Here is an 11,403-nt window from a genome sequence, read left to right as displayed (position 1 = left end):
GCACTGGCTGACTGATTTTATTGCTACTTATGCCAAACTCAGGCTGTGCTTGGAGGAAACAAAAGAGGCTGAGCTCAGTCTCATGTGCTCTGAATGAGCCCCAAAATACTCCACCACTAAGCCATAAAAATTTCACCACCCCAGCTTCCCAAAGTGAGAGCCTGAGCATCACCTTCCTGACAGCCCAGCCCTGAGCACACAGGGAAACACACAGGGAAACGTCACTCCTGCCCTGCAGATAAGATAAACTCCCAGGACAGCTACAGGAATAGCACAGCACGAACACCAGCGTGTACTCCACATGGGGTGGGAGCTGGAGGCAGGCAGTAGCACACTGGGAGGAAAGAAAATAGGATAAAGGAACGAGCCAGATGTTCTGAGCTTCCAGCAGTGAAGGTGTTTCTATACTCAGAGACACAGGGTGAATTTGTCACGTATTTATTACCAGCAGCTGATTTTTTAATCATCTTCGGGCATTAAATAGCCTTGCTTCTCCTGGCAGTTTTCAAGGAGGTTCTAATGCAGCCTCTTACCACTGATTAGATATCAGAGTGTAGTTAAACACCCAATTAGCATTAGTGTAACTAGGTAATTAGAATCACAGGATCAGAGAACAGCCCAGGTTGGAAGGGACCTTGGCAGCTCAGCTGGTGCAGGCGTCTGTGGGAAGGGAGCCCAGAGAAAGTTACCTGGCACCACGTCCAGTCACCTCCTGAAACACCCAGGCTGTTCCAGGGACTGATTGTCCTCACTGGAAAAAATTCTTATGTTACACACAGATGAAACCTCTCCTGGTGCAGCCTGTACCTGTTCCCCTTCATCTTCTGCCCGGGGCTCCCGTGAGGAGCGTGCCTCTGGCCAGGGGCCAGGGTCCATCCCAAATCCCAAGCCACCAGCCAGCCCGTCCAGCTTTAATCAATACCAAACCAAGGAGTGTTTGTTTTTCACAGATCTCAAGGCTGGAAGAAAAGCAGCGGCCAGGGATGGGAAAAATAATGGGAACAATTTCAAACCAGCCCTTGCTGCACTTTGTATTGAGGAATATTTCAAAGAAACAGGAATTACGAAGGCTGGAAGTGCTCTAAGATAAAAACATCCGAGCACATGGAACTTCAGCCTGAAGTTCACATGAACTATCTGCCTGTACAGAGAGAACCAGACAAGGGATTTGATGCTCCTCACCTCAAACAGCTCAAGACACGGATTTCACACAGAGTCACGGGGCAAAGTTACAGTTTATTAGCCGAGGCTTATCTCGCTGTTAATCCCCTCCAGCCATGGGAACGAGCACAGCAGGTCCCCAGGGTGCTCCGGAGCCTCGCGGTCACTGCTCGTGGTCACTTGTCGTGCTCGTAGTCAGCCGGGTTCTTCCTCTTGAGCCGCTCAAACTCCTCTGTCCCCCAGGAATAGATGAGGTACCCGATGGCCAGGGCTGGCAGGGACAGAGGACAGGCATGGTCAGGGGACACCAGAACGAGGGGACACCGCTAGAGAGGGACACTGTCCATAAAGAGACAGTAGAACAAGGGAACACTGCTCTAAGGGGATAATGCAGTGAGGGATGCTCACAATAACGGGACTTTCACAGTAAGGAGACGCTGCAGTAAGAGGGTGCTCATAATAAAGTGGCATACGATGCAGTGAGGGGAACACCGATAAAAGGACACTGCAGGGAGGGAATACTGGAATAAGGGCATTTCACATGGGGGCACTGAGAGAAGGGGATATTCACAATATGAGGACACCGCAGTGAGGGGACACTGCACCGCGCACAGCACCTACCTCCAGCGACAAAACAACATCCCACAACCCCCCCAATGCTCCCCCTCCCCACATTTACACTACAAAGGCGGTACAAAAAAGAGGGACTCCCCCCTGTACTCACGGGGCACCACCTTCAAGACCTGCGAGGCGAAGCGGCGGCCCACGTTGGGGATGCCGTGGGACAGCAGGTTGGGGAAGGCGCGCTGCTCGAAGGGCGACAGGCTGTAGGTGATGACATGGCGCACCCGCGCCAGGTTCCCGAAGTGCTTCCCCATGGCCGCGTCCCCTCGGTCACCGCGCTATGGCCGCCGCCCGCCCCGGAACCGCCCGCAGCGCCTTCCGGGGCACGGGGGCTGCGCTCTGCGGCACAGGCGGCGAGGGGGGTGTGGTAAATCAGAGTTAGGCTAAAGCGCGGCTTTAGCGGGCGATTTGTAATAAAAGATGTGCGCCATAACCCGGGCCTGCCCTGAGGGGAAGGGGGGTCACTGAGGCAGGGCGCCATGAGGGGAGCGGGGGGCGGTGCCGCAGCGCGGAAAATCTGCCAAAAATAAATGATAGAGACAATAAAACCACTTCTGTGAGGCGATTGTGGAGTTCCGATGGACAGCGGGAGTGTCTGGAGCAGAAAATCGTGGAATTAAGGAATAGTTTGCGCTGGAAAAGGCTTTTAAAGGTTAAAGATCCCGCCACACCCCACCCCCTGCAATAAGCATGGTAAACAATATTGGAATTATTATTAGAATGTATGGGACATCTACCACATAACTGAAATAAGTATTAGACTATGGTAATTATCTTCAACATCACTGGAGTGATTAATAGAGTCTATTATAATTGTTATACTATATTAGACGTATTCCATATTATTCGAATTCTAGAATATATTTGGCATCAAACTTATTTAAATTATTATTAGAATATATTAGAGATCTTCAACATTATTATCATTGTAATTGAGTATATTAGAATTATAACATATGTCACCTTCCACATTAATGGATAATTATTAGAATTATTATAGTACAATCATCTTCCACATAATTGAAATTTAGAAGATATTAGCATTATTAGGCATATTTAACATTATTGGAATTATTATTAGAATAGATGAGAAGGGTTAGAATATTAGACATTTTCACCATGATTTGAATTACAGTAGAATCATTAGACTGCATTAGACATTTTCAACTTTATTTGTATCATTATGATATAACACACATATTTGCCATTATTTAAACTAATATTACAATATACTAGATTTGTTAGAATATGTTAAACACCTTCAACATTGTTGGAATTATTATTAGAATATATTAGGTTCAACATTATTGGAATTATTACAATATATTACACATATTTAATATATTACTATTAGAAATATTAGACTGTATTAAATATGATCCCCATTAATGAAATATTAGAATATATTAAGATTATTGGACTACATTAGACATTTCACCATAATTAGAAGGATTTGCTGAGGAAACAATTCCATTTATTTTCTTCTCTGGCACATGAGCAAAGGCAAATCCCCGGAGTCTGAAGGGCAGGAGTGAAACAACCCAAACTCACCCAACCACCCACAGTGCTGGGACCAGGAGGGTTTTATGTGACTCCAAGGTTCTGTTTTAGCTTTTGGTGTCAACCACTTGGATTTCAGCAGGCAGAGACTGAAACCTGGAGCAGGATCTTCACTTTTCGGGCAGATTTGTGCCTGCAGGACACCCTGACATCCACGGGTTCAGCACAATCAGTGAACTGTCAAACCTCACAGCAGCTCCTCGGGAGCAGTCCCTGCCCTGCCAGGCCCAATTCCCAGCCTCTGGAATTGCTCAGGAGCTAAGGTTGGGTGGCTTAGTGCAGAAAGTTACAGCATTTATTTATTAATCCATTAGGAAGACAATGTTAAAGGATGTTCTGAACAAGTTTTACGAGATAGTGCTGCTCCACAGCCTTTAATTAACAAACAAGAAAAATCCCCACTAAAGCTGAGAGGTTTTGTGTATGAACCCCAAGTGCAGCAGGAGAAAATAAATCATAATAAATCAATTACAGTAAAAATTTGTGTGTGAAAGCATCTAGAGTTGAAGCACTTGTTACCTACAGTTTCATTGTGAAAGGAAACAAAGTGGTGGCCCCACATTTCAGAATATTAAACCCATTGAACAGCATTTACATCAACACATTAAAGGCTTTTACAAGCCATTTTTGGGGATTAAGCTCTTTAAACAATCCTTCCTACCTCAGAAGCAAGTGGCAGTGTGGCTCCAGTGGACAATCCTCTGCCCTCACCCCATAGACAGCTGCCTTACCTGATGCCAATTGTTACCAAAATAGTGCCTTGAATTTGAATTAAGTGTTCACAAATTACCCAGCCCTGCCCTTAAATTCTTACCCTTCTTTTAGCTGTGAAAGCCCAAGGAGTGCAACAGCAGAAAAGCAAAAAACAACCTGGTAATTCTTTATAGAACTGTGAGAAAGGGTTTTGTGATCCTGCTTGGAAGAGCTGGAATGTGGGAGAGAAAGAGGAAAACAGAAGAAATAATTCTAACAATAAATACTTTCTTCTCTTCCTAGTAATTGCTGGAGTTACCACACACAAGGTTTCTGAAGAGGCAGAGTAGCAGGCACTGCATGTCAAGGTATATGTGACAGCCATTTATTTCTCTTCTCTTTTTTTTTTTTAAATCTGTAACAAAGCAGCTTAAAAATAGACATTTAGTAGTTGAAATCCTTTCCCCAATTTTAAATGCAAAATTCTCCCCATAAAAAGACACTATTTACATTTAATTGCACATCCCAGAAAGGCTGAGTGAGTACAAAAATCAGTGCTCTGATGTGAACCCCTTCTGCCAACTCCGTGCTAAATCCCAGCTCCCGGAGCTGCAGCAGCGCCGCTCAGTCGGTTGTAGCAGCATCTCTCGAGGATGCAGAAATAAAAGCTGTGTTTGAGAGCGCAGCCCCGCTACCGGCAGGTGCAGCCGGTGGCGATCATGTCCTCGTACTCCTTGTAGGCGATGGAGCCGTCGGGCTCCACGGTGAGCACGCTGAGCGGGCTGTAGGCGGCCGGCACGCACGACGGCCGCGGCACGGCCGGGTCCAGGCGCTCGTAGATGAGCGTCTGCACCATGGCGTGCACCGGGGAGCCGTAGCGCTGGCCCAGGGCGCGGGGACAGTCCCCGCGGCAGAACTGCGGGCTGTAGCGGTGCGGGGCGATGATCCAGCGGTCCCAGCGCAGCTGGCTGAAGCTCAGGCGGAAGCTGTGCAGCTCGCACTCGTGCTGGGGGAGCACAAACTGCTCCGGGTATTCTCTCAGGCTGTGAGGTGAAGCGGCTGGGGCCGCTTTCGGGTTCTCGTTCCTCCGCCGCCGAGAAGCCCTTTTGCCCCGGGGGTTGCCCTGTCCTTTGTCACCCTTTGGAGGATCCGCGAGCGGGCTGCTGCTTTTCCTCCCGTGCCCGAGTGAGCTCCCCCGGTGATAAGCTTGCTCGCTGGTGTCGTTCAAATACAGCAGAAGGGAAGGGGGAACCAGTGTCACGTTAACAGCGTTTTCCAGTTCCGTGCTCCGTTGTGGGTCACCCGTCTGACAAGTGAAGTTCAGAGCCATGTGCACGTTCCTCCTGTTGGCAGCAATCAGAGGCTGGAGGAAAGAAGTCACATCCATCTCCACCCATTTGCGTTTCCTAACGTCAAAGTGCAGGCTAAAGGCTAGAGAGTGGGAAATGCTGGGACAAACTTGGCTGGAAAAATCACGTTCCTTAAGGGATAAATGGCATATGCAGGTAATGGAAGAGGAAATGGGAACAGATGTGTCAAAGGAATAGAGCAAGACAGACTTGAGTAAGTGCTCCAGAGCAGTAACACGATCCAAGTTGAAGAGTAAATCCACCGAGTGAACGTCTCCTGGGAAAGGAAACAGATTCCTGTAGTGTTAGTGTGTCTTATTTTTCCTAGATATAAATACTGTTGTAGCAGATAAGTAAAAATTTTTCAGCAGCAGAAGAAAACAATTTAGATACCCATCCTTACATTTATTACATGATATGTCTACTTTGGTCAGGGACATGAGTTAAAAATTAAGAAATTAAAACAAACCAGAGAAAACTCCTGATTTTAACACTTATTAGGATTCATTTCTTTAAAAGAACCAGCACAGGAGGAAGCCAGCTGTTATCTCTTTAGTGCTGATGTGGGGAAACAGGAACTAAATACTCCAGATGATACAAACCACAAACCCCACCTCAAAGGGCTCTTCCTGTGCAGCAGTGCAATGCTTGGTTTATCTGCCTTTCCAGTAAAAAAATCCATGTTAGGAGAACTCAGGTCACCTCAGGAGATTAACAACCAGCGATTCTAGGTGGTGTTGTTGTGATCAACCCACATTTAAGAGAGCCATAGAAGCACCATAAGTTACAGGGTGCCCAGCCATCCCAGTTCTGAGCTGATTTGTGAGTAATTCTACTTTTCCCTTCAGGGTTTGGTCATGATTCTTCTCTAGGAAATGTGCTGGGCAAGGAGAGGAGCCTCTGGCAGTCTGGTACAAGCCATACCAGAGCTGTGGTGGTTTGAAAAAAGTAAAACCAAGAGGGGCTGTAGAAGGAAATGTGCTGCCCGTTATGCCTCAACATTTTTTCCACTTTTCTTACTTCACTCAGATCTTGTGGCTTTTTCTGACTCATGAGCAGATGAGTCAGCCCGAAACACCGGCATGTCTTGTGCACACCACTTGTGCGGTGTTCCCCAGCCTGTGAGGGCTGTGCGAGTGCCATTCAGAGAGAAGCAGGCTATGAAAACCTCCCACCGTTTAGGAGAAGAGCCTCCAGGACTAAAATAGCACAGCTCTACAGACAGGCGGTATTTTTATCTGGTGCTGCCGGCACAGCGCCCACAGGAACCCCGTGTGGCCCTCCCAGCCCAGGCGCCGCACACCTACCTGTGCCCGAGCCCCCGCGGCGGCGCTCGCACTCCCAGCACGGCGCGAAGAGCCGCACCGTGTTGTAGAGGCGGCCCCGCCGCGCCCGGGGGATGCCCTCCCTGGTGGCGGACATCCTGTACAGCCTCTTCATGTACCGGAGGGCCCTGGAGTCCGGCCGCAGCCGCGGCGCCTCGCTGTGCCAGCCGCGGGGGCCGCGGTCGCGCAGCACCTTCAGCAGGGGGGGCAGGAGGGCTTGGGCTGGCTCCCCGCCCTGGGGCAGCCGCAGCACCGCGCTGAGCTCGCTGGCAGCGTCCTCGGGAGCCGCCAAAAACCCTGGGGCATCCTCGGAGCCCCCCCGGCCCCTGGGGCTGGGGGAGCCCTGGGTGCCAGCAGAGAGCCAGGGCAGGCAGCAGTACAAGCAAACGCAAACCCGCCAAGTGCTCTCCATGCTCTTGAGGGCTGCAGATGAAATAAACCAAAACTACTTTCCCTCAAGTATTCAAGGAAAAACAAGAGGGCCCGAGCCCCATCCCTTATATAGGTTGCAGCTGTGGAATGTGAGGGAGGTTTCTTTCTGATTAGGGAGCAAAGAGAAAGATCTGCAGCTGGCCCCTGAAACCACAGGTTCATTGCAGTTGGGCTAAGCCTTGGCCCTGAAAGCTTATTATAAAGAGATACTAATTCTGAATTAACATTTTTCACATGGGAAATTACAGGCTGGGAGCAAGGGAGCTGGGGAGGCATTAGTGTTGCCTGGTCTAATTAATCCTGGTTTATTTGCAGGAATATATAATATTAAATATTACTGCTCTTAGCCTTTGGGCTCTCTCCATGTGCTGGTGGAGTAGTTTTCACCAGCTCTGAGATGAACAATCCAGCCCCCAGCTGCTCACTGGGTTGTGGGTTTTGTTAAGGAAGAAGGTTTGAGGCTGCTTTGAGAGCATCTTACAGGTAGCTTAGGGGTTATATCAGATGTTCTCCTTCTTGCCTTGGTGTGCTGCAGTGCAAAGCTGAGTTTGCCAAGCTCATTACTATCCCTTTCAGCTTCCCTGGTGTATTTTCCTGCCTGACAAGCTCTTTTTTACAAGCTGGAGAGCAAAGAAAGCCCTGAAGAATCAAAAATTATGAAAAATGGAGAGCCTGCTGGTGTTACCAGCCCTGTTTGCTGCTTGAGGTGAGGTTTGAGGTCACCTGCTGTACACCAGCTATGAGGTACTTTTACAGAAATTTTTTCCTGCTTCTAAATAAAATAGCTGTTCTTGTCCTTCTTGCAGGATCTCTGCCATGGGATTCAGTTGTGGCTTTAAGGTAGGAGTAGGGAAATTGTTTCTCATTTTGTTGGTGTCTTGTTTATTTTACATTCTTATTCGATGTGATTAAGGTGCAAGTCTGGTGCTGCAGACTCCAGAGCAGGGGGCTGGAGGTTTTTGTAATTGGGAAATACAAGGCATTTTCAGAAATCCTTTCTTGCCTAACTATGTCACTTGGTATCAAGGCAGGGGCCAATTGTGGTGAGTCAAAAAGGTTCCTAAATTTACTTTGAATTACAGAATTTACTTTGAATTATCAATAGGAGGTACATGGAACAAAAAGCAACAACCCCAAGCTTCCCACAGCATCTGCTCAGTGCTGGCAGTGGCTCACTGCTGATTGGGCTGGTTCCCACTTCCGTCTTCCCAAAATAAGCTCGATTTATTTTTATCTTAATGGGTCAGGGCTGCAGCTCCTAAGCAGAGCTAATGGTCTCAAGGGCATCCTTTGAGTTTAAACAGGGGTTTGACTCATTTTTATGGGGGCTTTTGGAGAGGGACAATCACTCTCTGTAGGCTGCTTACAGACTTCCAAACTGCTTTTATGCAGGGCAATAAAAATTACTCAAATCACCATCCCACACTAAGACTGGAGGCCTGTTGGGTGGAAAAATGCTTCTTCCTTCCCATTAGTATCTCCCCAAAGCACTGACACTCATGTCTGGTGAGGCACACTCCCATTATTATTGCTGGTTTTCAGGCTGCCTCCAGCCTGGGGGTGAATTTCAGCTCTTCTGGCATTTGCTGAATCATTTTATTTGGTTACAAAGTCGTGGCTGCAAGGTCAGTACCTTACAATGAAACCAGTGAGTGCTCAGAAGGTAAACACAGGAAATCCATCCCGGCTGGGGCACAGCCCTGTCCTGGGAACTAATGGTCACCCACATTCAGGCACTCCCACTTCTCCCCCACAGCACGTGCACAGCAGCAAAGGGTGACTGAACCTTTGGGTGACTTTGTCCTGCAGGATTCAGGATGGCAAACTAGAGATATTTATATAGAAATGAATGATTTATCATGCTAATGATAAGACTGAAAAAGCCTTAAACAGAATTATTTGCTGCCTAGTATCAATAGACAGAACTATTAATATCGTACAGTGCACTATTTTTGAAGCAAAATTGAAACATTTATGTTAAAGCAGTTATACTGAGGCAACTATACTAAAGATAGCAAGAAGTATTAACTAGAGAATGGTGTTACTCATCCAGACCAACGACTGTGGGCAAATCTCTGTCTCAGCCCTGAGGAGGCCTTGAGGGGAATCCTGCCTCCAGGGAGGAATCCCCACATGCTCTCCAAGAGGGGTGTGTTGGAAAAGCCTCTGTTGAAAAGTGTCCCTGGGCTGTCAGTCAGATGTGTCTGTGCCAGCTGTGCCAGCTCAGCAGCTTTGGGTAAGGTGTCAGTAGCATGGCACTTCAGCAGTGTCAGCACTGGCACCTCATCATCTGCCACATTTTCACCTCACTCCCAGGATGTTTAACTTTGGGATCAGTCGGTCTGGCTGGTTTTAGCATTATTCACCCCAAAAGCAGCCCCAGCCCACACTTGTCCCTGAGCCAGCCCCCTTTCCCTGGGGCCACCACGGGAGACACAGCACAGAGGCTTCTGCTAAAAAGCAGCACAGAGGAGACAAGAGCTGCTGTGGTGTCCCCTGCAGTGTCTCACTGACACAAAAGGCACTGAGCATGAGACTCAGGCTGCTCTGGTTCTCTGTGCAGTTTGTTTATTTAATCAGTTGTGCTGCCAAGTGTTCTCAGCAGAGCTGTCTGGGACCCTGGTGGAGCCTGGCCTGGCCAGGCAGCACAGACAGATTTTCCATCTGCCTGGCAGGAGCTTCCCAGCAGTTTCTCCCCATGCTGCTCAACTAGGTCAGACTGTCACTGCCTTCCCCATGCTGCAGACCCGGGCACAAAATCACCCCAAACTGTGAATCCTCTGCTCCTGCCTGGAGCTCCTGGCTGTGTGTCCTCTCATCCCTGGCCCATGTCACAGCCATCCCAAAGCAAGGTGCCATGGGGTAGGAGCAGGATCAGCACAGGAGCTTTTCTTTTTCCACACCATCAGTGCCTGAGGAAACCTCTGTGGCTTCCCAGGCCGTCCACCTGGCACTGCAGCAAAGCCCACGGGAGCTTTCACCTGGTTTCCTATTTCACATGCAATGCCTTGAGCCCTTTGGCCCACACCCAGGCAGAGGGGCCCAGCACGAGCTCTGGGTTCTTATAAATCTTATGGAAACAGGCAAAAAGTGAGAATTTCTATCTGACCAATATCCTGAGCAGCCCTCAGAGCAGTGTCTGGGTCTGTCCCAGCAGTGCTCACCCCAGTGCCAGAGGTGAGGCAGCTTTTCTGGAACAGCCCCTTTCCCAGGGAAATGCAGAGCTGATGACTGCAGGGGTTTGGGAAGGGGGGTTGTTCTCCTGGAGGTTGTTCAGTGTCAGGGAGCTGGGGCCGGGCGCTGGCTCTGCAGGAGCTCCGTGGGGCTGTCAGCACAGCACGAAAACAGCCCTGTGCTTCCTCAGCCAAATGTTCCCAGTGCTCCCAGGAGCATCTGAACTGGTCCCAGCTCACAAACCAACTGTGTACAGACTTCATTTTTATGTTAGATCTGTTCCCACCAAGTGCCAAACCAAGCACAGGGGAAAGCTTAAAAATAAACCACGGCAGCTCTGAGAAGGGTGAATTTGGGCAGAGCAAGGAATGACAATTCCAGCATTCTCCTGATCAGCTGATGTCCTGCCCTGAGCAGAAGGGATTTACTGGCTGCAGGGAGGGTTTGGAGCCCTGCCACCAGGCACACGCCTGTCCCACGCCTGTGTGGGATCCTGGGGGAGAGCAGGAACCCCCAACCAGAGATGAGGCTGGTCAGTACCAACCCTGGCAGCATCCCAGGGCATCCTGCCCCAGCCTCCGCTGCTGCTCCTGCTGTGCCTGCCTTTCCTGAAGCAATTGTTGGGCGGTTGTAATTACTTTCCAAGCTCAAAACAAAATCCCAACCCTTTCCCAAGACAGAAGCATTCCTGCCCTGCCATCCCTGTGACAAGGTTATATTTTGTAGTGCATCTCAGCCTGAAGAAGTGCTGAGGTACAGATTGGCATTTGCAGAGCTGCTGCTTCATGACTTTGTCCCTAAATTCAAGCCTGGAGTGATTCCAGTGAGTTTCCACCCCTAGGACAGGATTTTCCTCTCTTTAATGCTCGAGGATAAAGTGTCAAAGTTGTTCCCCAGCTGGATCAGCATTGCCCATTCCCTGCTTGTGTGGGCAGCAACTACAGCAGAGAGGGGCAGCATCCATCAGGAATGATCCAGGCAGCCCCTGAGCCTTTCCCCCAGGACTGCAAGGGACAGGGAGAAAGGGAGAAACTCCCCAAGCATCAAGAGATTTCAGCCACATGTGCATAAAAATCTCTTCCCGC

The 11,403-nt window shown here is 49.1% G+C and overlaps 2 protein-coding genes across 3 annotated transcripts; both read right to left on the bottom strand.

Moving 5' to 3' along the window:
- Window positions 1-1,216: 1,216 nt before the first annotated feature.
- On the bottom strand, window positions 1,217-2,104 carry LOC134558863 (cytochrome b-c1 complex subunit 8). Its single transcript, XM_063413140.1, has 2 exons — window positions 1,886-2,104; window positions 1,217-1,432 (listed from the first exon to the last, which is right to left on the bottom strand). The coding sequence occupies exons 1-2, from the start codon at window positions 2,037-2,039 to the stop codon at window positions 1,338-1,340; spliced, it is 249 nt and encodes an 82-aa protein (XP_063269210.1). The 5' UTR covers window positions 2,040-2,104; the 3' UTR covers window positions 1,217-1,337.
- An 843-nt stretch (window positions 2,105-2,947) lies between these two features.
- Window positions 2,948-7,203, bottom strand: GDF9 (growth differentiation factor 9). 2 transcript variants are annotated; one of them, XM_063413131.1, is made up of 2 exons: window positions 6,695-7,203; window positions 2,948-5,661 (listed from the first exon to the last, which is right to left on the bottom strand). In XM_063413131.1, the coding sequence occupies exons 1-2, from the start codon at window positions 7,122-7,124 to the stop codon at window positions 4,730-4,732; spliced, it is 1,362 nt and encodes a 453-aa protein (XP_063269201.1). In that variant the 5' UTR covers window positions 7,125-7,203; the 3' UTR covers window positions 2,948-4,729. The 2 variants fall into 2 exon arrangements, with proteins under 2 accessions (XP_063269201.1, XP_063269200.1); XM_063413130.1 differs by having other exon boundaries at window positions 2,948-5,664; window positions 6,695-7,201.
- Between the last annotated feature and the right edge of the window lie 4,200 nt (window positions 7,204-11,403).

Source organism: Prinia subflava, chromosome 16 (assembly GCF_021018805.1).
Source record: "Prinia subflava isolate CZ2003 ecotype Zambia chromosome 16, Cam_Psub_1.2, whole genome shotgun sequence".
NCBI lineage: Eukaryota > Metazoa > Chordata > Aves > Passeriformes > Cisticolidae > Prinia > Prinia subflava.
This window is presented reverse-complemented; position numbering and strand designations above follow the sequence as displayed.

What these genes read in the sequence shown, in the direction of transcription:
- GDF9 (XM_063413130.1), bottom strand. Translation starts at nt 7,124, where the DNA reads ATGGAGAGCACTTGGCGGGTTTGCGTTTGCTTGTACTGCTGCCTGCCC. An exon ending in CCGCGGGGGCTCGGGCACAG is followed by an intron (nt 5,665 to 6,694) that starts GTAGGTGTGCGG and finishes TTCCTTTCCCAG; the next exon opens with GAGACGTTCACTCGGTGGAT.
- LOC134558863 (XM_063413140.1), bottom strand. Translation starts at nt 2,039, where the DNA reads ATGGGGAAGCACTTCGGGAACCTGGCGCGGGTGCGCCATGTCATCACC. An exon ending in GGTCTTGAAGGTGGTGCCCC is followed by an intron (nt 1,433 to 1,885) that starts GTGAGTACAGGG and finishes TGTCCCTGCCAG; the next exon opens with CCCTGGCCATCGGGTACCTC.